The sequence below is a fragment of the Cyprinus carpio genome, chromosome B25, assembly GCF_018340385.1.
Source record: "Cyprinus carpio isolate SPL01 chromosome B25, ASM1834038v1, whole genome shotgun sequence".
NCBI lineage: Eukaryota > Metazoa > Chordata > Actinopteri > Cypriniformes > Cyprinidae > Cyprinus > Cyprinus carpio.
Window position 1 is genome coordinate 17635523 of NC_056621.1, and position 26306 is coordinate 17661828.

The following is a 26306-nucleotide window of genomic DNA, read 5'->3' on the forward strand; positions in this document are numbered from 1 at the left end:
AGGGCAGTACAAAATTAAAGTTAAAACTTTGTTTCGAGTCACCTTTTAGCTCTTTCTTCAGTGTAGTTTGTTAAACTGTCAGTTTAGCAAAGGATTTTAGGACGTTCTAAAGTCTAATTTTACATTATATTAAATTAATGTGAATATTAACATGCTCATTTATGCGCGTATTCGCGCCTGACTCTACCAGCGGCAGAAAATGTAGGCTAACGAATCAAAGTTCAAAAGAACCGAGCCAGCCAGGAGTCGAACCTAGAATCTTCTGATCCGTAGTCAGACGCGTTATCCATTGCGCCACTGGCCCGATGCGTGAAGCACATCAAAATACGTGAACTCAAAATGACATAACAAGCTTACATACACAATATTTTGGAAATATTTTACATTTAACGCTTATCATTCCCGATTTAATCTAAATGTAAATCAGTATCGAATGGATAAAATACATTTAAAGACTATTAAGATCAATCCGATTCTGTCACGAGTGTCAACTTGAGTCTCCACGTGTTCAGAGAAGCACATGGACCGGAGATTTCTGCTTATTAATCATGGCAACATCGATACACGAGACAGTCCTCATCGGAATATGTGATGGAGTTATTGACCAGAAGAAAAACACATCGTATCGCACGAACAAAACTGGAGATAGAGCGGTAAATGAAACGTAATTTGAACACACGACGTTCCTCGGGTTTGTGTCACGCTAACTGAAGAAGCTAGCGTGACAGCTACTTGATTACATAAAATTCCTCATGAAGATAATGTTTTTGACAAGTATTCGAAATTAAATCAGATTTGTGTGCTTGCGTAAGTGAACATGAAAAGATTAGATTTCTAAAAGTGTTTAAAAGTAGGATATCGCTAGCCAGTTGGCTAACTTGGGGGCTAAACATACAAACGCGCACGTTTAAGATAAATTTCTGTTATTGCAAAGTACTTTAATTTATTTATGATGTATTGTAAAATGATGTTATTAGAAATTTTTACACTGTTGTAATGAAATTATTGTAAGTGTATGATTAAATAATACAGTCGCTATGGTCAAAGACCCGTATGTTAGCGTGGAACACTTATGGGCCAGTGGCGCAATGGATAACGCGTCTGACTACGGATCAGAAGATTCTAGGTTCGACTCCTGGCTGGCTCGGTTATTTTGAACTTGGAGTTCGTTTGATTTATTGCATTATTCAGTTTAATAAATTGCTCGCGAGTCAAAAATTTTTTTTCTAAAACTTGCATGAGGACAAGAAGGAAATACATAATATAATCAATTAACAAAAAAAAGTTATAGTTTATGCATTTCTTAATATTTTATTGTAATAAATAACATAGAATTGCAACATAATACAAAGCATTCTGTGCTGTTTTCATTTTGTGAATACAATACTTGGCTTGTATGTTAATTTATGTTAATTATATTTGTATGGTTTTGTCAAGGGAGGATGTTTAAACCAGGAAGGCTTTACATATTATACTAAATTATATCCTATTAGCTAAACAGACCACATTTAACATTCATATTCAATATATACATGACATAAAATCATATTTACATTTTGTTCAAACAATATATGTATTTATATTTACCCGAATGTCATTTGTAATAACTTAAACCAGGCTTACAGGTGTATAACATTATGTTAAAATGTTTTTTCAGATAATTTGTGATTGTCTATTGAATATAGACCACTGTCAATTTGACAAAGAATGCACAAGTGCTGTCAAACGATTAATCGCGATTAATCTCATCAAAAATAAAAGTTTTTGTTTACATAATATATGTGTGTGCTGTGTATATATATATTATATATATATATATATATATATATATATATATATATATATATATATATATATATATATATATATATAAAGACATACAGCATATATTTTAAAAATATATAAATGTATATATTTACATCCATATATATTATATCATATATAAATATATTTAATATATAAATGTAACATATTTGTATTAAATATATACATGCATGTGTGTGTATTTATATATACATATAATAAATATACACAGTACACACAAATATTATGTAACAAAAACTTATTTTGGTTGCGATTAATCTTTTGACAGCACTAATATATATATATATATATATATATACACATATGTGTAACGTTTTTAATTTGTATTATTGTGTCTATTGTTATACACTATGTATTTTTTGATTTTGTATTATGACCCATGTTGATTTTTGAGTATGAAAAAAGCAAATAAAATGTTATTATTAGAATGTATAGAATATCCATCATTACAGGACCTGCTTCCAGTAATCACTCTCCAGCAGCCCACATGTGCTCTGTGTCAGAGAGGCCTGTCCCAAGTGGTGCAGATCTACTGCCCTCTCGCGGCGTCTCCTTACCACAGAACCATCAATGTATTCGCCTGCACCAATCCACAGTGCTCTGGCAAATCAGAGAGGTACAGCTTGTTATTTTAGATTAATGCATTGCGTTCCACTTCCATAACTATTCCTTAAAACCTTTCATTTTCGGACAATCTGACCATGTCGCCCGTATATACTCCTAGCTGGATTGTCCTGCGCTCTCAGTGCTTGGATGATGACATCAAATCAAGACAAAACAGCAAAACCACTGAATATGCAATGTCCAGAACAGACTGGTGCGATGAAGCTGATGACTGGGGATTGGACGACGACGAGCAAGTGGGAGAAAGCGGCGTACAAATGCCAAATGACAGTACAGGCGAAGGAAATGATGTCAGCAGCAGGCTTCAGGACCTGTGCATTGATGGAGATCATCAAAGTGCCCTTCAACCCACCGATGTGCCTGTTTTCCAGCCGTTCTACATAAGCGTTATGGAGGAAACAGATTTGGATGGATTTCATGATACGGATCATGAAAACGAACTGCTTAGAGAGTATGAGGAGAGGGAGGGAGTGATTGTGAGGGAGATTCAGAGGTGAGGATGGATTCTACCACGAAGAATGCTGTGTTGCATGGATGAATGTACGTGTAAATGTCTAATAGACATCTAAGTTTCAATACTTTTTTCAGTTGTGGAAGTGGGGAAGCTCGGGAGGAATATGAGAAGGCCACGGCCAAACATGGAGATGAAGTGTTCACCAGTTTCATGAAGAAAATCTCTTTTTGTCCTGAACAAGTGTTACGGTGATGGCATTTGCAACAGCTATTTAAAAATCCAATCTGGAAAGCTTTGTGTGTTTATATGCATTTTCATTAGAATTCATCTTGTTAGCATGCATGCTAGTGCAGTGGTATTATTGTTAACTAAAACTAACAATTCTCATTATTTGAAATAAAATAAGCATTAGCCGAAATAAAAATATCCATGTTTAATTTTATTGATGTATTCTAGCTAGTTGCCAGATCAACATTTAAAAAACAAACAAACAAAACGAGTAGAAATGACAAAACCACACAATAAATTTATTTTAACTAAAATTGAAATCAAAACAATATATAAAAATCTCATTTAAAATAATAGCGAAAACACAATATCTCTTACAAACTGATACTTACACACCAGTGTTTACTACTGCAGCAATGAACACCACACAAGCTGAGTTGTCTGAATCTCTTACAAACTGATACTTTAAAGGAGTCGGTTCACAGAACCGCCTCAAAGTCATTTATGAGTCAGCTTTATGAATCAAACTATCTCTGTTAAGCATTCACTTACACAGTTCACAGACACCTTTAATGAATCCTCAGTAATTTATCATTTATGTTCGATTCTTAATGAATCAGGAACCATTACTGTATGTTCACTTCATGAGATTAAAAATCATCAATACGCAAAAAAAAAAAAAAAACTTTGGGAGCATCGTCATTTTTTTATGGACTATTAAAGGGCCATTTACACAGAAAACTTGTTTGCATTTAAAAACGCCAGATGCAGGGCACTGGATTGAAAAATGATGCATGGTCTAGAGATGCGTTTTTTGTAAATGTTCAGTGTCAGGCACAAACACGAGGTGTGAGGTGGTGATTTCATATGAATTTGTATGATGTAATGCGTGGTTTTTACAACAAAAGTAAGCTGGAAAGTCCATCCGGAAACATAGCCATCATAAACTGTTTGTTGTATTATTCACCCAAATCATTTCATTATTTACGCATGTTTAAATCTAATGTGTTACCTCTCACCTTACAGATACAGTTGGGACGGATCACCTCTATTTATATCAGAGCCTCCTTCCGGTCTTAGTCAGATGGTGCCGTGTTGCGCTCACTGCAGCAGCCCGAGAGTTTTCGAATTTCAGCTCATGCCAGCATTGGTCAGTTTGCTCGGTAGTGCAGACACATATTCAGGTAAGTACAGATGATCCAAAATTTACGTCATACCAATTATTTATTTACCACAAGTTTATTTTCACATAAAAATGTGGGAAGAATTAAAACTCAAAGCAATATTTCATATCCGTTTACTGATTCATTATGGTAAGCAGTTGTAGAATATTGTTCGATGTACAATTATTAATTATTATCTCCTAATTATGACCCTCTGATCCTGCATCACGTCGGGATATATTTTGTGATAATGGATGGCTGACTGTACATTATATCTTACTCGTTATATTTATTTTAATGTTAATAGTAAACGATTTGTTTTGTTTTCTCAGACGTTTCGCTGGAGTTCGGAACCGTTCTTGTATACACTTGCAGAAACAGCTGCTGGAAATCTGGATCAGCAGCTCCAGTGGAAGAATTTCTGCTTGTCCAGCCCGACCCAGACCAAAAGCTCTTCAAATGATAGAGTTTATCAACAATAAAGATCATTAAACTTCCTTTTGTTATTTATTTAATAATAGGTATTATTTAATATGATGGTTTTTATTATTATCTAAAGGAGTATGAACATTTAAATGTATGTAGATGAGTTTGTTTCTTCATCTGATACAAATGTAGCATTGCATCACTTGCTCACCAGTGGATGCTTTGCAGTGAATGGGTGCCGTCAGAATGAGAGTCTGGACAGCTGATAAAAACATCACGATAATCCACAAGTAATCTCCAGTCCATCAGTTAATGTTCTGTGAAGCTGTGAACCATTTTTAGCTGCTGATAATACAAGTGTTCTAATCATTTTGGACACTTAAATAATACAATATTTATAATACTGTAAATAATACGGTTTTGTCGATTTCTCTCAGAATGTTTACATAATTTTCACGCAAATACTTATGCACAAAAAAAAAAAACCTAGAGAGAGAGAGATAATAAACTTGAAAACACATTTTCTCGATAATTGTGCTCATGTTGGTAGCTCTTCGAACAGCTGCGCTGGACTGAACACTATTAAGGGGCGCCCTCTGTGTGCGCATGCGCAGTGAGAGCAGCGAGCGGCGCTCAATGCTCCAGCTTTCTCTCGCGAGGAAGGACGCCATTATCGGAATCCTCACAAACAACACGAGAATTCATCATTCACACGGTAATATAAACCCTTCTGACACGCGACGCCTCCCGCTCTCCGCGCGCTGCAGAAATATGGCGCCGTGCATTAAAAAAATACACGTTATCCTGCTGGTTTCGACTCAAAAATGTGTCTTGCGTGCCCCGAAGGACACAAACGAGGCCTATTGCATTTCTCTGCTGCTGTTTTGAGCTGTTGGTTAGCAGGCAGCTAACAGGCTTCACGAGCAGGCTAGCTGCAGCTTGCTAACTGAGCATTCTGTGCTGTTTTCATTTTGTGAATACAATACTTGGCTTGTATGTTAATTTATGTTAATTATATTTGTATGGTTTTGTCAAGGGAGGATGTTTAAACCAGGAAGGCTTTACATATTATACTAAATTATATCCTATTAGCTAAACAGACCACATTTAACATTCATATTCAATATATACATGACATAAAATCATATTTACATTTTGTTCAAACAATATATGTATTTATATTTACCCGAATGTCATTTGTAATAACTTAAACCAGGCTTACAGGTGTATAACATTATGTTAAAATGTTTTTTCAGATAATTTGTGATTGTCTATTGAATATAGACCACTGTCAATTTGACAAAGAATGCACAAGTGCTGTCAAACGATTAATCGCGATTAAACACATAAAAAATAAAAGTTTCTGTTTACATAATATATGTGCGTATTGTGTATATTTATTATATATATATATATATATATATAAATTTAAAAATATATATATATATATATATATATATATATATATATATATAAAGACATACAGCATATATTTTAAAAATATATAAATGTATATATTTACATCCATATATATTATATCATATATAAATATATTTAATATATAAATGTAACATATTTGTATTAAATATATACATGCATGTGTGTGTATTTATATATACATATAATAAATATACACAGTACACACAAATATTATGTAACAAAAACTTATTTTGGTTGCGATTAATCTTTTGACAGCACTAATATATATATATATATATATATAAACACATATGTGTAACGTTTTTAATTTGTATTATTGTGTCTATTGTTATACACTATGTATTTTTTGATTTTGTATTATGACCCATGTTGATTTTTGAGTATGAAAAAAGCAAATAAAATGTTATTATTAGAATGTATAGAATATCCATCATTACAGGACCTGCTTCCAGTAATCACTCTCCAGCAGCCCACATGTGCTCTGTGTCAGAGAGGCCTGTCCCAAGTGGTGCAGATCTACTGCCCTCTCGCGGCGTCTCCTTACCACAGAACCATCAATGTATTCGCCTGCACCAATCCACAGTGCTCTGGCAAATCAGAGAGGTACAGCTTGTTATTTTAGATTAATGCATTGCGTTCCACTTCCATAACTATTCCTTAAAACCTTTCATTTTCGGACAATCTGACCATGTCGCCCGTATATACTCCTAGCTGGATTGTCCTGCGCTCTCAGTGCTTGGATGATGACATCAAATCAAGACAAAACAGCAAAACCACTGAATCTGCAATGTCCAGAACAGACTGGTGCGATGAAGCTGATGACTGGGGATTGGACGACGACGAGCAAGTGGGAGAAAGCGGCGTACAAATGCCAAATGACAGTACAGGCGAAGGAAATGATGTCAGCAGCAGGCTTCAGGACCTGTGCATTGATGGAGATCATCAAAGTGCCCTTCAACCCACCGATGTGCCTGTTTTCCAGCCGTTCTACATAAGCGTTATGGAGGAAACAGATTTGGATGGATTTCATGATACGGATCATGAAAACGAACTGCTTAGAGAGTATGAGGAGAGGGAGGGAGTGATTGTGAGGGAGATTCAGAGGTGAGGATGGATTCTACCACGAAGAATGCTGTGTTGCATGGATGAATGTACGTGTAAATGTCTAATAGACATCTAAGTTTCAATACTTTTTTCAGTTGTGGAAGTGGGGAAGCTCGGGAGGAATATGAGAAGGCCACGGCCAAACATGGAGATGAAGTGTTCACCAGTTTCCTGAAGAAAATCTCTTTTTTGTCCTGAACAAGTGTTACGGTGATGGCATTTGCAACAGCTATTTAAAAATCCAATCTGGAAAGCTTTGTGTGTTTATATGCATTTTCATTAGAATTCATCTTGTTAGCATGCATGCTAGTGCAGTGGTATTATTGTTAACTAAAAACTAACAATTCTCATTATTTGAAATAAAATAAGCATTAGCCGAAATAAAAATATCCATGTTTAATTTTATTGATGTATTCTAGCTAGTTGCCAGATCAACATTTAAAAAACAAACAAACAAAACGAGTAGAAATGACAAAACCACACAATAAATTTATTTTAACTAAAATTGAAATCAAAACAATATATAAAAATCTCATTTAAAATAATACCAAAAACATAATAATTTATAGGTGAAAGTAAACAGACACCAGTGTTTACTACTGCAGCAATGAACACCACACAAGCTGAGTTGTCTGAATCTCTTACAAACTGATACTTTAAAGGAGTCGGTTCACAGAACCGCCTCAAAGTCATTTATGAGTCAGCTTTATGAATCAAACTATCTCTGTTAAGCATTCACTTACACAGTTCACAGACACCTTTAATGAATCCTCAGTAATTTATCATTTATGTTCGATTCTTAATGAATCAGGAACCATTACTGTATGTTCACTTCATGAGATTAAAAATCATCAATACGCAAAAAAAAAAAAACTTTGGGAGCATCGTCATTTTTTTTATGGACTATTAAAGGGCCATTTACACAGAAAACTTGTTTGCATTTAAAAACGCCAGATGCAGGGCACTGGATTGAAAAATGATGCATGGTCTAGAGATGCGTTTTTTGTAAATGTTCAGTGTCAGGCACAAACACGAGGTGTGAGGTGGTGGTGATTTCATATGAATTTGTATGATGTAATGCGTGGTTTTTACAACAAAAGTAAGCTGGAAAGTCCATCCGGAAACATAGCCATCATAAACTGTTTGTTGTATTATTCACCCAATCATTTCATTATTTACGCATGTTTAAATCTAATGTGTTACCTCTCACCTTACAGATACAGTTGGGACGGATCACCTCTATTTATATCAGAGCCTCCTTCCGGTCTTAGTCAGATGGTGCCGTGTTGCGCTCACTGCAGCAGCCCGAGAGTTTTCGAATTTCAGCTCATGCCAGCATTGGTCAGTTTGCTCGGTAGTGCAGACACATATTCAGGTAAGTACAGATGATCCAAAATTTACGTCATACCAATTATTTATTTACCACAAGTTTATTTTCACATAAAAATGTGGGAAGAATTAAAAACTCAAAGCAATATTTCATATCCGTTTACTGATTCATTATGGTAAGCAGTTGTAGAATATTGTTCGATGTACAATTATTAATTATTATCTCCTAATTATGACCCTCTGATCCTGCATCACGTCGGGATATATTTTGTGATAATGGATGGCTGACTGTACATTATATCTTACTCGTTATATTTATTTTAATGTTAATAGTAAACGATTCGTTTTGTTTTCTCAGACGTTTCGCTGGAGTTCGGAAAACGTTCTTGTATACACTTGCAGAAACAGCTGCTGGAAACCTGGATCAGCAGCTCCAGTGGAAGAATTTCTGCTTGTCCAGCCCGACCCAGACCAAAAGCTCTTCAAATGATAGAGTTTATCAACAATAAAGATCATTAAACTTCCTTTTGTTATTTATTTAATAATAGGTATTATTTAATATGATGGTTTTTATTATTATCTAAAGGAGTATGAACATTTAAATGTATGTAGATGAGTTTGTTTCTTCATCTGATACAAATGTAGCATTGCATCACTTGCTCACCAGTGGATGCTTTGCAGTGAATGGGTGCCGTCAGAATGAGAGTCTGGACAGCTGATAAAAACATCACGATAATCCACAAGTAATCTCCAGTCCATCAGTTAATGTTCTGTGAAGCTGTGAACCATTTTTAGCTGCTGATAATACAAGTGTTCTAATCATTTTGGACACTTAAATAATACAATATTTATAATACTGTAAATAATACGGTTTTGTCGATTTCTCTCAGAATGTTTACATAATTTTCACGCAAATACTTATGCACAAAAAAAAAACCTAGAGAGAGAGAGATAATAAACTTGAAAACACATTTTCTCGATAATTGTGCTCATGTTGGTAGCTCTTCGAACAGCTGCGCTGGACTGAACACTATTAAGGGGCGCCCTCTGTGTGCGCATGCGCAGTGAGAGCAGCGAGCGGCGCTCAATGCTCCAGCTTTCTCTCGCGAGGAAGGACGCCATTATCGGAATCCTCACAAACAACACGAGAATTCATCATTCACACGGTAATATAAACCCTTCTGACACGCGACGCCTCCCGCTCTCCGCGCGCTGCAGAAATATGGCGCCGTGCATTAAAGAAATACACGTTATCCTGCTGGTTTCGACTCAAATGTGTCTTGCGTGCCCCGAAGGACACAAACGAGGCCTATTGCATTTCTCTGCTGCTGTTTTGAGCTGTTGGTTAGCAGGCAGCTAACAGGCTTCACGAGCAGGCTAGCTGCAGCTTGCTAACTGGACTGAAGTACCGGGTTTATTTATTATTAAACACTTACAAGATAGGCGGCGATTAAAGAGTGTTCTGTGTTTTCTGAAACCGGGAAGCGTCGGTATTTTTGGTTTGTCCAAACATTGAGAGCTTAATAGAGTTGAACGAAATAAAGTCTTGTCAGCTAGTTATAATGTCCCTCAGCAGCAGCACTGTTAGAAACATGCATGCACTTCCAAATGTGTTCCTTTCCTTGGCGAACTGTGTAAATGTTATTTAAGATTGTAATTTATTTAAGATCACAAAGGTACATAAAGAACTGGGGCTGGTTGCAGACTGCTCATAACTTTTTATATTCAGTTATGAGAAGGTAGACAGGTCTTATTTGTATTGGAAAAGTAAGACTGGTAACCACTTGGCAACTGCTAGTAAGTGTTGCATAGTGTTTTCTTTACTAAACTATCTAAGAAGGGTAATGTCTGAGGTCTGAGATGTGGGAACAGGGAAGAGAGAGAGGGCAGAGATTTTGCATTTTAGGTCTAATCATAAAATCATGTCTTAACCTGCATAACACGCCATCTTTTATAACATGGGCTTTTGATCAAATATATTCAATCTTGATTTTTGTTAAATGTTGCAACAAGATGTTTTTGTATGTGTGAGAGAGAAAAAAAATACAGTTTTGGACATATAAGTTAAAAAAAAATATTTGTAAAAATACCTTAAAGTAACTAAAGTTAAGTATGGAAAACAAATATCTTAAAAATATAAAAAATTCCATGTGGACCATGCCTCTCATCTTTTCCCCACCCTTACCTGTTTGCTTCTCTGCATACAGAATTTTTTTTTTTTTTTTTAAAAACATAAAAAAAAAAATAATTCCAATAATTATAAAAGAAAAGGAAACTCCACTCCATTATAAAACCAAATGTGTACCAGGCACTAACTTGTGATATTTAAATAATATAATAATGGTTATAACAATTTAATGACTTTATTTATTTCAATTAAACATTATATATATATATATATATATATATTATATATATATATATATATATATATATATATATATTTATTATTATTTTTATTTTTTATTTTTTCAGTTTCTCTTAAAAAAAAATGCAAATCATTTTATTTGTGAGAGGAAGCGTGTTGTAATAAAGAGCAAAACAGGTGTAGGGTCACCTTCAGTACCACATCCTCCCTTCAGGGGCTCTCAGCTGCCCAGTTGGCATTTTTTTTTTTTTTTTTTAATTTTTTGGTAAGGACACAACAGTGCCTGCATGTAAAAATCACACATTTGCCTTGTGGTGGCTTATAATATAAATATTACAATATTAAAATCACTTTCCATGAAAATGAAGGAAATTTGTTAATCCTTTCCAACATAATGGGAAAAAAGCTAATCATGCATATAACATTGATATCAGTGTTCATTTTATCATTGAGATATTATATACAGGCGCTGGTCATATAATTAGAATATCATCAAAAAGTTGATTTATTTCACTAATTCCATTCAAAAAGTGAAACTTGTATATTATATTCATTCATTACACACAGACTGATATATTTCAAATGTTTATTTCTTTTAATGTTGATGATTATAACTGACAACTAAAGAAAATCCCAAATTCAGTATCTCAGAAAATTAGAATATTACTTAAGACCAATACAAAGAAATGATTTTTAGAAATCTTGGCCAACTAAAAAGTATAATAATGAAAAGTATGAGCATGTACAGCACTCAATACTTAGTTGGGGCTTCTTTTGCCTGAATTACTGCAGCAAATGCAGCGTGGCATGGAGTCGATCAGTCTGTGGCACTGCTCAGGTGTTATGAGAGCCCAGGATGCTCTGATAGTGGCCTTCAGCTCTTCTGCATTCTTGGGTCTGGCATATCGCATCTTCCTCTTCACAATACCCCACAGATTTTCTATGGGGTTAAGGTCAGGCGAGTTTGCTGGCCAATTAAGAACAGAAAGGGATACCATGGTCCTTAAACCAGGTACTGGTAGCTTTGGCACTGTATGCAGGTGCCCAGTCCTGTTGGAAAATAAAATCTGCATCTCCATAAAGTTGGTCAGCAGCAGGAAGCATGAAGTGCTCTAAAACTTCCTGGTATACGGCTGCGTTGACCTTGGACCTCAGAAAACACAATGGACCAACACCAGCAGATGACATGGCACCGCAAACCATCACTGACTGTGGAAACTTTACACTGGACCTCAAGCAACGTAGATTGTGTGCCTCTCCTCTCTTCCTCCAGACTCTGGGACACTGATTTACAAAGGAAATGCAAAATTTACTTTCATCAGAGCACATAACTTTGGACCACTCAGCAGCAGTCCAGTGCTTTTTGAAGCGAGATGCTTCTGATGCTGTCTGTTGTTCAAGAGTGGCTTGACACAAGGAATGTGACAGCTGAAACCCTTGTCTTGCATACGTCTGTGCGTAGTGGTTCTTGAAGCACTGACTCCAGCTGCAGTCCACTCTTTGTGAATCTCCCCCACATTTTTGAATGGGTTTTGTTTCACAATCCTCTCCAGGGTGCGGTTATCCCTATTGCTTGTACACCTTTTTCTTTTCCTTCCCTTCACCTCTCTATTAATGTGCTTGGACACAGAGCTCTGTGAACAGCCAGGCTCTTTTGCAATGACCTTTTGTGTCTTGCCCTCCTTGTGCAAGGTGTCAATGGTCGTCTTTTGGACAACTGTCAATTCAGCAGTCTTCCCCATGATTGTGTAGCCTACAGAACTAGACTGAGAGACCATTTAAAGGCCTTTGCAGGTGTTTTGAGTTAATTAGCTGATTAGACTGTGGCACCAGGTGTCTTCAATATTGAACCTTTTCACAATATTCTAATTTTCTGAGATACTGAATTTGGGATTTTCCTTTAGTTGTCAGTTATAATCATCAAAATTAAAAGAAATAAACATTTGAAATATATCAGTCTGTGTGTAATGAATGAATATAATATACAAGTTTCACTTTTTGAATGGAATTAGTGAAATAAATCAACTTTTTGATGATATTCTAATTATATGACCAGCGCCTGTATATATCATATTTTGAAGTCCTTTCTCTTTTTGTATTTTCTGATTTCATTTAAATTATAGGCAAAGTTTTAGTATATTTTTTTTCTTTTAATTTATTTAGACAGATAGATAGATATATGTTTATATAGTTTTTATTCATTTTTATTTCAGCTTTAGTTTTAATGATTTAAACTAAATGAGAAATGTGGCTTTGGCAGTTTAATTCAGTTCATTTGTTTGGAGTAACGGAAATGTTTTTAGCTGGCTGTAATAACCCTGACTGATATGACACAAGCAGTTATTCATCCATGACATCTTTCTGAGATGCAGGTCTGAATGATGTCAGAGCAAGATTTGGTGGAGATAGTCCAGATCGCGGTGGCAGATCTGAATCATGAAGGACATCAAGCAGGTGAGTCCTCCTCTGAATCAGTAAAGAACTGCAGGGAGTGTTTGTGGTTTCCTACAGTATTTTTTTTTTTTTAATTTTTAATTAAACTAGATGTCCTGGAGAATAATGAAGACGCTGATCAACCAGGCAGGAAACGAGCAAGGCTGGACATTAGCCAAGAAGCATCTATTAAGGTTATTAGAGACGATCAGTTCAGCTGGTACAGAATATAAGTGTCTTGTATCAGCGTGGACGTTGGCTGTACTCATGTTTTATTTCTGTTTCTCTCTCAGTCGATGCTGGTGTCCATCAGTCAGGCGATCTGCCAGCGGCTGGACAGCATGGAGGCCAAGCTGCAGGTGCTGGAGGCCACCTGTCGAGGTTTAGTCGAGAAGCTGGACACAGTGATGGGGAAAAACCAGTCCACGATCCAGGTCCCCATGGTGTCAGGCTCCCCGTTTGGAGCCACTCAGACCTGCGACAAAGTACGCTGGTAAGGGTAGTGTTTATTCGACAGCACCTGGGCTCGTTTTTTCTTTTATTGAAGATGCTTCACCATGAATTCAAACCTGATCACACCGAGCAGCATCTTGAGATTGATTTTACATACTGATGAATTCACTTTGAAAAAGTGGAAAATCATGTCCATTTAACACCATTTAAAACACGAGCAATGTGCTTCACATCTGATTCAGGACCTAGACTGGAAAAATGTGTTATCATATAACAAAATGATTATTGTATTAATATTTATGCATATTAACAATGAATTAATACATATATATTTGGTGCGTATTTATTAATGTTAAGGCCTACAGTATTTTTTGATAAACATTTAGTAAATATTTTTAATATTCATTATTTATTTCCGATTAAATGCATCTTTTCCCCAATCATTCTTTTTTATCTTGTGGTGGTTTAAAATATATAACATTACACATTACTGAAAATGTTTACAAAATAATTATGGCAAATTAGAAAAAAGTTTTCACTAATAGTCTCCATATCAAACATCAAATGCTATGAATTTATGCCACTGTTATGTAATACGTGCCGTCTACTCCTTCTACAAATGTAATAAATTTTGTATTATTTATTATTAGATGTTTAGTCTGATACTGATCATTTCTTTCTTGTAATGCTGGACACTCAAAAGCTGGCTGGTATTAACATTTAATACTATTTTGTCTAAAAAAAAAAAAAAAAAAAATCATCTTAAATTCTGTAAATGAATTTAGGAATTGTAACGATCATTATTTTGAGATTTGCATTTAACAGTGTTACTAAAATATTATTAGTAGTAGTATTTTTATTATGTTTTTGTAAGCTTGACTTTAAATGTTGGATGATGGTAAAAGTAATCTAAGAAATTATCTGCACAATTAAATATTTAATGAACATTAAAGCTATGGTTTTGGTATATATTGAACATCCCTATTTATTATTATTATTATTATTATTATTATTATTAGAACAGGTTTTTTTGTGTTGCGAGCCTCCATTTGAGAACCAGCAGTGATATTAACAATGTGAGAGAGTAACAGTGAGTGTTTGCTGTCAGTGTTGTTCCTCAGACAAACGTTATAGTGAGTGGAGACCGGCCGAAGACGCGGGAGGAAACTTCTCCGCGGGCCTCAGACTCTTTAGAGAACCTGCTCAGCAAGTGAGTGCTACAGACTGTGCTTTTGTGCATAAAAGAAATAAAAAATATCCCCTGTGTATGCAAGGTGTATTTAAATATATACAAGAGACACAGGCTCTCGGTAACATCTCTCGGTGTAATTTGTGTTATGTTTTCGTTGCAGTACTGTTGGGCGAGGAAGACAGAAGACGATAGTGCTGAAGGTTCCCGTCCACGAAGAGGTTCACGAGGATCAGGAAAGCGGCTCTGAAACGAGCGATTCGGTGTCCAACAGCGGCCAGCCTTTATCTCAGAATACCAACAACGTAACGCTCATCACTCTCAACTCAGAGGGTAAGATTCACATACAATTTCCCTGATGATAATTACTGTCACATATGCATTTATTTCTGCACAAAAATCCCTTATGAAATCGTTAATACAGCAAGCTTTGATTGGACATAAAGGCCCTTTTTTAGCATAGTCAGTGGACCCTTGTCACATTTCCGGTTCTCAGAAGCATAAGCATTTCCATTTGCTCCAATAGCAATAAATAAATAAATCCAAGTTATTTATGTATGATAATTGATATTTACATATGTCTGACTTTCCAAGAGAGGCAAAAAAAATGTTGAGAGATTGATTTCGTTGGTCAGAAGAAAGAAAATGTCAAATTTGCCGTCACTCCCTCAGCTTTGTATTACAAACACTCACACAACAGCATTAACAAGTTTTCTGTTTAATCCCAAGGTCAGTAAAAACAAAGTATGATGTTTTTAGTGTATGTAAAAAAATATTTTTAATTATAAAAATAAATGTTTTAAAACAAAGTAATGAAATGCAAAGTATAATGTTTTGTATATGATTTTTTTTTATTAAAATAAAATACAAATAAAAAATATATTTTAAAATAAAAAATACAAAGATAATAAAAATAATACAAAGTATAATATTACTGATGTACTTTAATGTTTTTAAACAATCAAAATAATAATGAAAGTAAAAATATATATAAAATATATATAAAAATGTAAACAATAAAATTGTAATACCAAGGTAACAAAACAAAAAGTATAATATAATACATGTAATTTTTTTTTTTTAGAAATAAAATATAAAAATGTAAAAAAAAAAATAATACTAAGGTAGTGATGCACAAAGTATACTGTTATAAATGTACTTATTTTTAAAAATTTAAATACAAAAATAAAAACTTTTAAAAAATTCACATTTCAAACCAAAGCAATAAAACAAAGAATAATATTATAAATGTACATGATGTTTTTTAAACTAAATTACAAAAATGCTGCTAGATGTATTATGTTAATAACGGTGGAAACCTGTCATCACAATCTGTAAAACTAAGCTTAATCCTTGAGGTCCATCCCAAAGTCCCTTTCAAGGAAAGTCTATTCACTCGGCCTCCAGGCAGCTCAAACAAGACCAAGTCCTGTCTAAATGAATGGGGGAATCCTGAAATCTCAAAAACTACTAGCTGAACCCTCGATTAAATGACATATTTCATATCAGCAACAAAATCTGACATTAACTGCCCCATGACTGTTGTTTCTTATGCTCAGAGAGCGTTTAAAAAGCTTGTTTCTCAGGCTAGACCAGCCAGTGTGCATGCAAAGTCATAACGTGCTTGAGTCTGCACATGTGCATCAGCTGGACCAGTCTCAGGTATCTATGGAAACCGCAGCTTCTAACAGAAGCAGTGATTCAGTGACTTCACCGATCAGCGATTGGCTCTTTCATTTAGAAGGCGGGACTATTCCGCCATATTCTGCTTTGCAGCTTCTCCCATTCACAAATACAGGAGTGAACCGTCTTTGTATTTCTATAGTCTCTGTCCATACGTTCTCAAAGGTGTCATCAGGGGCGGGACATCGTCAGTATAGAGAGAATCTGATTGGACGAAAATCATTGTGCTGCAGAATAAGCCGTCGACATTATCAGTCTGTTTTCCAGAAGAGAAAGAAAGTAAATTTAACCTCTACTGAAAGCTAATTTTGTCAATGTTTAAAAAGTAAACTAGCATATAAATTTCCCCAAAGCTAAGAGGAACTAAAAGCCACAAAAAACTGATTTTATGGCATCTTTAAAGGATATATTTTTTATAAAGCTGGTGGGAAACCATTTGTTCTGAGTTTGGCACAAACATGGCCTCACAAGAAGAGCAACAAATTTGAACAATTATTGGAAAGGTTTGAAGACATGGAAATCTTTGAAATGCATCTGCACAAATAAGATAATAGCATGTTTATGGCTCGCATGTGTTTTGTCTCTGTGGTTGGGTAACTTTTAAGCGTAGAACTGTTGTGGGAAAACCTTGAAATCTTAAAAGTGTGAACGGAGAACAATAGGCTTTGGTTAGTGAAATCAAAGTGTGCTCAACTATTATTGATTAATAAAACAAACATGTTTTGACTATCCACTATTACTCCCTGGACACTTGTTACACCAGCAGCCCATGTGTGTCGTGTAAACGTCTGGCCGTCCGTGATTCAGGATGGTATCTTCGGTCTGGGATTAAAGGGTTTGTTTTGATTGCTTGACTTCTGCTTTTGCTTTTCTTATTATTTGACTGGGTTGTTTTGGAGTGGCGTCTGGGTTAGCTTGGTTAGTTCAAAGACGTTCCTCCGCAAATATTCACTCGTTCGCAGCTGTTCGTGATGATATTTAGTCAACGAATGGTACATTTGGTTCTTTAAAGGCTTTGCTTTTGTCTGTTTGTGTTGTTTTCACATTGCTTTAACCTCAGATCTATTGTTTTGATGTAGAGGAGTGGGGTAAAATGTGTCATCCCTTTAATCTAGCATTTTTATCGTGTGACCCTCTATTCAAAGAGTGACTGTCTTATACATCTGCTAATTGAGAGATTCACTCTTTTTGTATGACAATTTTTAAAATATTGTGCATTATATATATATATATATATATATATATATATATATATATATATATATATATATATATATATATATATATATAAATTTTACAAAATGGTGATAGTTGTTTCGCTACATACAAATATTATATATATATATATATTCTGGATTAAAAGTATACAAATATTATATAAAGTCCCCCCCATTTATACCCATGTATAAAGTTTCCATGTATATTTTTTTTTATTTTAAATAAACATTTGCTAGAATTGTGTATTTTATAGAAAATTTAATTATATTGTATTATATTAAAAAAATTGTTGCTATATTGAAATATTCAGAATTTTAATTACATATATATATGTGTTAATTATTTATTCATCAATTCATCAGTTTTAAAATCATGCTTATTTATTTTTGTATTATTATATTATATTATAACATTATATTGACAGTTTTTGCTACATTAAAATGTTCTAAATGTGAAATTTTTCTGTCAGGTTTAAAAATATAAAATAATGTATAAAGATTTTGGTTTGCCCACAAGTTACGTTTTTAATCCATTCATATATTTTTTTGCAATTTTGTTTTGCTAGAAATGTGCATTTCTTATATTATATTATATTATATTATATTATATTATATTATATTATATTATATTATATTATATTATATTATATTATATTAAGAGATGTAGTGATTTACTCAACTCACGATTCGGTTCATGATTTATTTGTTTTTTTTACGTAATGAGATTTAAGACAAATTATAAATTAAATGTGTCCCTTTATCATTGCTTGGACAAAATGCTGCACGTTTCTTTGTGAAATTGAAATATAACACTATAATAATATACTAATATAGCACGTGCATTAGTGCTGCACGATTATGACAAAAATCATAATTGTCGATTATTACCTTGTAATTGTAATTGCGATTATTAATTACGATTGCACTGAATGATGTTCATACCATTGTTTGAAGCAACTGCATGCCATATTTTTATATGAAAATAAACAAGCTGAAAACACTCTAACTGAAAAACTTTTAGTGCTTTTCTATAGCATTAAGCCTCAAATGTCAACCATACATTGGATTGGTTTCTTCTTTAAATTAAAAAAAGGAAAAAACAAACAAAAAAAATGCATGGTATTATAATGTTATACTAAAACTGAAATTAAAACAATGAAAAACCCTTAAGATAACCCATAGAAAGAAAAAACATCTTAAGCACACAGAAAAACATAAGTGGACTTTGAACGATTAATTGCCGCTTTGAACGATTACGTAATTGTGGCATCCATAATTGTAATCGTGATTAGAAATTTGATTAATTGTCCAGCCCTTACTTACATATTATTGCTCTTTTGTTTGGTTTTGATTGCTTCTATTGTCCTCATTTGTAATTTGGAAAATGTTACATCGCGACATGCTTTTGGATGCCGTTCGAGCCCATATAGCCTTAACGAATTGTTGTTCACGAATTTCCACAAATTCAGTAATATTTAGGCATTATTTCTTTTCCTAAATCCTCACCATCTAACCCTCTAATTTCACAGGTTTATTTTATTGTCGTTCACTTTTAATCACGGTGTTCTCATCACTTACTTTAGTAAACACACAGGACGGGAAATTAAAGATTTCATGCCATGAATTTAGAATTAGTTCGATTTATTAGTTTGTTTCCTCATTTTAGGGGTATATGGCCTTGTACAGCTGCCTGTTACTGAAAGACTGACATGGGAAAAAAACTTAATTTGTTTTGCTTGATATTATATGCTAGAAAATGAATTATTATCATATCGCAAAAGACTCAAATGTAAACGTTCCACATATTCCTCAGCTTACCTTTTGACCTGACACATTTTACTCCCTAACATCACTTTTACTCGCCCGCTTTGACGAGACACAGAAACCCACGTCCATGATGAACCGTAATAAACCCCGTCAAGCTATAGCCGAAGCAATGCCTGGCACGGACCACACAGACAAATATTTAACAGAAATGCCGATTTAAATCATTTCTGAGACAAATTATGCCAAAGTCACAATATTTTTCTTGAGAGCACTCATGATGAGAACACATTCCTGGATATGTAATATTTCCAGTCTTAGTTATGATGAAAAATAAATGTGGTGGTCTCACTGTTGAACTTCAATCATCATTTTCAGTGATGCCAGCATTTTTGGCTAAATCAAGGAAGCGTCTCTGGTCTAAACTGGTAATGCTCTTGTGAAGTGTGAAAAATAATGTCCAGCAGGGGACACTCTTGCATTTGCTCTGAGCTGAGAGTTTAGGTCTGTAACCTCAGCAGACATTGAGGGACTTGCTCTCGCCCCTCCACAGATATTTGAGGTTTCTAGTAGTCTAATATTGAAGATGATGCTTCACTTGTTCCCACAATCCTGAATATGTCACACTGACCTTGTGACAGTCACGTATTTTGATGTTTCAAATATTATATCTTGCACAGTGATTTGCTTTCTAGATCAGGGGTTCACAAACTTTTTGATGCCAAATATCAGATATGTTGCTCCTATGCAAAGGCGCACCTTCCTAAAATATAAAGGCAGCTAAATATTTTCCTGAAGTGTAAAGATAATTTTCTGTGTGAGGAAAAACGTTAAGAGTGAGTAATATTATAAGGACAATATGTTTAAAAAGTTAAAAAAAAAAGTAAAATCATTGGCATTTATCTTCTTATTGCAAAAAGCAAATGTAAATTATTAAGGAATAATCCGGAAAATATTTGAATAAGTAATTAAATCGTGTATATTTTTTTTTAAATCCATTATTAGCAGTGTTATTTTAGTATTATGTACTATTATAGTATTTTTTAACTGGCTTTTTATATATTTTGTATATATATATATATATATATATATATATATATATATATATATATATATATATATATATATATATATATATATATATATATATTTATCACTTTAGTTCAAGATTTTATGTGCTTTTTTCATTTCTATTATTTTTTATTTAATATTTCTATTTAATTTGTTTAATTTATTTCAGCTTTAGTCATTTTAGTACTTCAACTTAACATTTTTTGAGTTTTTCATATAATATTTTTTTTTTTAAGATTTAAAATTTGTATTTATTTCCATTTATTTTGTAATATAATATAAATATATTTTGCAATGCAAAAAAAAAAAAATCCAGATATTTCGGTTTTTTTAATTAATAAAAAAAAAAAAATGGACAAACCCCAAATATTTCTCATATAATAGAAAGGAAAAAAAAAAAAAAAGAAATTCAGAATATTTGAATGTAGCACAAATATTGTCAGTATTGTGTAATATTATGTACTGCAATAGAATAGAATAGAATTTATTCTGGAAAATACACATTTCTAGCAATATATATATATAATAACAATAACACTATTTAATTGTAGTGTTATTTCTATTAAATATCCTTCCATTCTGTCAGACAGCTTCATAGTTACGTAACTCTTATAAATTACAGTGGTAAGTCACTTGTCAACTTGGGAAAACTGTACATTTGGAAAAATATTTCTGTAATTGCAGTTTATTTTTCTTCTTCTTCTGTAGAGGACTATCCGGCAGGAACGTGGCTGGGTGATGAGAACAACCCTGAGATGCGCGTGCGCTGTCCGGTGTCTCCAGCAGACATGCTGCACGTCAGCACCAACTGTCGCACGGCAGAGAAAATGGCCCTGACGCTGCTGGACTACCTGTTCCACCGCGAGGTGCAGGCCGTCTCCAACCTCTCCGGACAGGGGAAGCACGGCAAGAAACAGCTGGACCCGCTCATGATCTACGGCATCCGCTGTAAGTCTGAACAATACCTCCATAGCAATACCAGCTTGATTATGATTTACAGCATGTGAATCACAGTTCTGATTCCTCAGAATGATTCTGATTCCTGAACCATTCAGTTAATGATTCTTTATGTTTTTGTATGAGCAGCCAGTTAGTTACTTTATTAATTTAAGTGCCTTACATACTGTGTGTAAGCTGATATATATGTGTTTGATTCGGTTTAAAGTACCGACTCAAGAGTCAATCAAGACAATCCAATTAAACTGATTTGAACTTTATGATTTTGATTCACTAGCAGATTTTAAGAGTCATTTGTTTGAAAATCGAACTGTACTGATTGCTGTTGTCAGTACTGTAATCAGTACTCAATGTAATCAATTGAGAATCAGAAAATCTTAAAAATAGTGGGTGTGTCAGTCCTAAATTTTTGCTCTAAGTATTTCACAAAGCCTTTTAGCGCTAAAAGTCACTAATACCAAATCTGAAATATCCTAAAATGACTGTTGCCAGCAATCTACCTCAGAATATAAACATTTTAGAAACATTTTTTCTAATTGGTTTGGTTTGGAGTTTATCCCAACACCAAATGTTTGATTATATCCTTAATATATCACTTAGCCTGCATTTTAAAATCTTAATTTGAATGTGGCAATTAACATTTTTATTTTAAAACCTTTATTTGAATTTGGCAACATATTGCACTTTACAACATTTCTATGAATAAATCTCTGACAGAGACTATCAGCCAATCACTGTGTGCATAGTTAGTAAGCATGCTGACATCATCCATAGCAACGAGGTCAGCCCCGCCCCCTTACTCTGAGCTTAAGACTTCTGTCTGTTCCTTAGTAAAAGTTTGTCTCAGCAGTTTTGTGAATAGGTTTTAAGAAAAACTCTTAGCTAAAAACTTTTACTGCTATTTAGGAGAACTCTTAGTGGTAAGATTAAATGTTTTGTGAATACGGGCCCAGATTAAATTGGTTGCATGCTATGGTTTTGATTCACTAAAAATAAATTCATAAAAGCCATTTGCTTGGGAATCCGATTCCCTAAAAGAATCAGCTCATGAGAATTAGTTGTGCAGGAACTGAACCACACTTGTCAATGCTGTAAAATGTTGATATAATAGAAGAACTGACTCAGAAGAGTCATCCATTCAGGAATCAGACTAAACTGATTGTGCTTTGTGGTTTCGATTCAATAAAAAGAGCTGTCTTTAGAAGTCATTAATTTGAGACTTGGATTACATTGATTGTGCATTAAGGTTTTGGTTCACTACTGGCTTGACTACTTGACTACACTGCTTAAGAGTCATTTGTTCCAGAATCAGACTGCACTGGTTTTGCAGTATGTTTTAAATACAATGAAAAGAATCAAATTTCTTTTAATACCAATTCTGAAGCCTATTTCTTCCCAGCCCTCTCTGTGGCAAATCAGATCTTTGATTGTTCAGTTTAGTTTAGCCATATGAGTCAGTTTAATTAATCTCAGTTCTGTCCTGTCTAATTCAAATCATTCGAGTAGCTCAGCTGCGATTCTGCTTCATCCGGCATCAGAGTTATTTTCCCCACGTGTGCTAATAAGAAGTGCTTCTAACCGCTCCTCTCATTCACAGCAACTCGCGTCATGCCAATATGTAGGTCAGTTCGTGCAACCAGCTAGAAGTAACATCGAGGAATGAGCTAGTGAGGGTAATTGTGAATACAAGGAATGTTACATGCAGTTTTGCACGGACAAACCCCACTTGACTGTGGCTAATGTGATTGAACTCGACTCCATGATCTGTACCAGAGCCGTGTTTATTTCTGCCACAAAGTGCAAGGAGTTTATTTGCTTGCAGCATAAATGTATGACTAAATATTACATCAGTGTTTCCTCCCTTATTTCCTGACTGTTTTTATTATGCTTGCAATGTCTCTGTCCATGTGTAACCAGGTCACCTGTTCCACAAGTTCGCAATTACCGAATCCGACTGGTACCGCATCAAGCAGAGCATAGACTCCAAGTGTCGCACCGCTTGGCGGCGGAAGCAGCGAGGACAGAGTTTGGCGGTTAAGAGTTTCTCACGACGAACCCCCGCCTCTCAAAGCAGCTCAGGTACGAACCTTGCGTCCTTTCCCGTCAATTTCGTCTCTTGCGAAACCCTGTTTCTCTTTGATTTTGATGCTAAGTGTCTAGGCCGCAGCTGGTTTGTGTTCAATTGAACGTAAACATATGCTGCGAGAGAGAACGTGCAGTTGTCGTTCCATATGTTAGTTCGCTATCGAATTAGCTATGTATATAACTTCACATCCATTCGCGTAAAAGTCATGTGTACATGCGCGCACGTGTTTATGTTTGTGTGCGAGAGAAAGACTCTGTGACTGATGTTTCCTCATCTAACAGCTGGTTCTAATCTCAGGACAACGCCTCACGTCCTGTCCCTTCCTCTCAGAGATCCGCAGGCCTTCACCTTTGACCTGTTTCTGACTAACCCAAATATCCTGTATTGGTCTGTCACAATGGTCCATACACACTTACGATTTCTTCACCTCCTTCAGTCCAGCTGGAATAGGCCGCCCTGCGTGGTAGGTTAAACTATTAGCTTATGAACAAGCCACCTGGTGCTCGGCCTTCTTTCAAACCAGAGCGAGAGGAACATGTGGTCTGTTGCTAATGCAAGGAACAAAGTGTTTCCATCCGAGAACTAAAATATCTTATTTTTGATGCGTAGGCATGGAGAAAATAAGCCAAACACCCTGCCATAGCTTGCAAAATTCTGTATTTATTTTAAAAATATTTGAAAGCTGACGTAATTTTTAACTACGTTACTGTGTTCCATCAGTCTTAGTTTTAATTTTAGAGGTTTTAAATTCGGGCACGGAAAAATGGGAATCATATTGCTTCGATGTGTTGATTAAATTTTATACGGGTGTGATTCAATTAATTAGACACAACCACGATATGTTTGGAAATAAAAAAACAGTTAGCAATCACCAAATAGCCCACATTTATGGCAACTTGCCAAGTGATAGTTTCGATCTACTGATGATTAATTAATATTTTGTGTAATTTATGGTGTTTAAGGGTGTGTTCACACTTGTTATGTTTGGTTTGATTAAAACGAACTCTGGTGCAATTGCTCTGTTAGTGCGGTTCGTTTAAGTGTGAACGCTGCCATCCGAACCCTGATACACACTAAACATGCGGACAGAGACCGCTAAAAAGATGGGTCTCGGTCCGCTTCCAAACGAACTCTTTACGGTTCGAATGAAATATGAACACAACATGGACCAAATACTCGTAAACGAACCAAAAACAGGAAGTAATGACAAGATGCGACTCTGTGCGACATGATTTGATGAAGGAAACAAGCGGTGTATCCAAAACAAAATGAGTAGAGGGCGAACAGAGCAATGAGGAGGTAAACTGCCTTTTATGAGCTTTTTGTGAGTTCACAGGTTTTAAAAATAAAATCATATGCATGCAAAAATGGGTGTGGTTAGTCCAGCAGGCGGCATTAGGTGTATTCGACTTAAAGCACACTTTTCCTCTTGTTTGGAGTGTTTGATGAGTTCCGTCATGATATAAACGTCATTCAACCCGACAAATCAGGTTATGAATGTATCACTATGCCTTTAGGTTTGGTATCTTTGGGTTCGTTGTCAAAAATGCCAGTGTGAACGCTAAGCGGACCAGGACCAAATATATTGTTTTCCTTTTTGGCCCGGACCAAATGAACCAAACAAACCAAACTACAAGTGTGAACACACCCTAAATCATACCTGTGAACTCACATTATGTCCAGGTAAGTTTTGATGGCATTTTCTTTTCGTATGACCTCCCTATAATCCATGTAATAACGTCGAGTTTATTGAAAGTAACAGCTATGATTCTGCTGATCCACAAGCGCCACCTTCTGGCAAAGAGTGAATTTGCATATTCACTTATATTCACATTTTACGCAGAACAGTTTAGTAAATGTTAACTGGCATACCAACAAGAATTTTTTTAAATTGGACGTAATCATCAGGAAGCTAAAAAAATACACTTTAATGTGGGGTAGTGGGGCCTAACGTAATGCTGTAGCCCAGGGTCCTCTGGTTAACTTAAGGCCCCTTGTACAGATCATTTGATACTTTGAATATTTAATAAGCAGCAATTTTTTGCTCAGTTTTTGTTAGCACATATTAGCATACAATATTTATAAATGTGCAACAGGCACATGGATCTGACCAAATTCCGTATGTTAAGTTAATAAATGGTGTCGTCGCTGATAGCCTTGTGGCAAGCACGCCAACATACAGCACTGTTGCGCTAGGGGCGTCCTGAGTTGGAATCCCGCGTCGAGGAACTTTCCCGATCCTCTCTCCCATTTCGCTTCCTGTCAGCTCTGATCTGTCCTGTCATATCAAAGGCAAAAATTAGTCTTTAAGTTAATAAATGCCGTTGTTTTGGACAAAGAACCATTTTTGTTTGCTTACTTAAATCAAGAACTTAAAATTTTGTATATTTTATGTTTCATGTTTTTATCAAGCAACCTTTGTTCGCAACACATTACCTTACCAAGTTTGCAAACATGGTTGCTGACTGTTAGATAATGATTCTGAATGTGAAC

At 34.9% G+C, this 26306-nt stretch overlaps 2 protein-coding genes, 2 non-coding genes and 1 pseudogene across 7 annotated transcripts in view; 4 read left to right on the forward strand and 1 right to left on the reverse strand.

Annotated features, from left to right (window-relative positions):
* Positions 1-231: 231 nt before the first annotated feature.
* trnar-acg lies at positions 232-304 on the reverse strand. Its single transcript has one exon. It is a non-coding gene; the product is annotated as a tRNA-Arg (tRNA).
* Positions 269-4790, forward strand: LOC109096006 (programmed cell death protein 2-like). 2 transcript variants are annotated; one of them, XM_042753290.1, is made up of 6 exons: positions 269-653; positions 2277-2440; positions 2549-2941; positions 3037-3150; positions 4157-4314; positions 4626-4790. In XM_042753290.1, exons 1-6 carry the CDS (start codon positions 549-551, stop codon positions 4754-4756), a joined length of 1065 nt encoding a protein of 354 aa, XP_042609224.1. In that variant the 5' UTR covers positions 269-548; the 3' UTR covers positions 4757-4790. The 2 variants fall into 2 exon arrangements, with proteins under 2 accessions (XP_042609224.1, XP_042609223.1); XM_042753289.1 differs by lacking the exon at positions 269-653 and adding an exon at positions 660-1164.
* trnar-acg lies at positions 1075-1147 on the forward strand. The gene has a single exon. It is a non-coding gene; the product is annotated as a tRNA-Arg (tRNA).
* Positions 4791-6508: 1718 nt separating the features above from the next.
* On the forward strand, positions 6509-9116 carry LOC122142338 (annotated as a pseudogene).
* A 502-nt stretch (positions 9117-9618) lies between these two features.
* Positions 9619-26306, forward strand: part of LOC109058181 (protein BANP) — a 46685-nt gene continuing 29997 nt past the window's right edge. Inside the window, exons 1-8 of one of the 3 annotated variants that reach the window (XM_042752627.1) lie at positions 9619-9758; positions 13333-13414; positions 13505-13587; positions 13687-13886; positions 14955-15056; positions 15199-15368; positions 21479-21718; positions 23645-23806. In XM_042752627.1, the coding sequence (XP_042608561.1) occupies positions 13339-13414; positions 13505-13587; positions 13687-13886; positions 14955-15056; positions 15199-15368; positions 21479-21718; positions 23645-23806 (1033 nt within the window). In that variant the 5' untranslated portion in view covers positions 9619-9758; positions 13333-13338. Of the gene's footprint in view, positions 9759-13116; positions 13415-13504; positions 13588-13686; positions 13887-14954; positions 15057-15198; positions 15369-21478; positions 21719-23644; positions 23807-26306 lie in introns of those variants that run through there. The other 2 variants (XM_042752625.1, XM_042752626.1) reach the window with 2 other exon arrangements.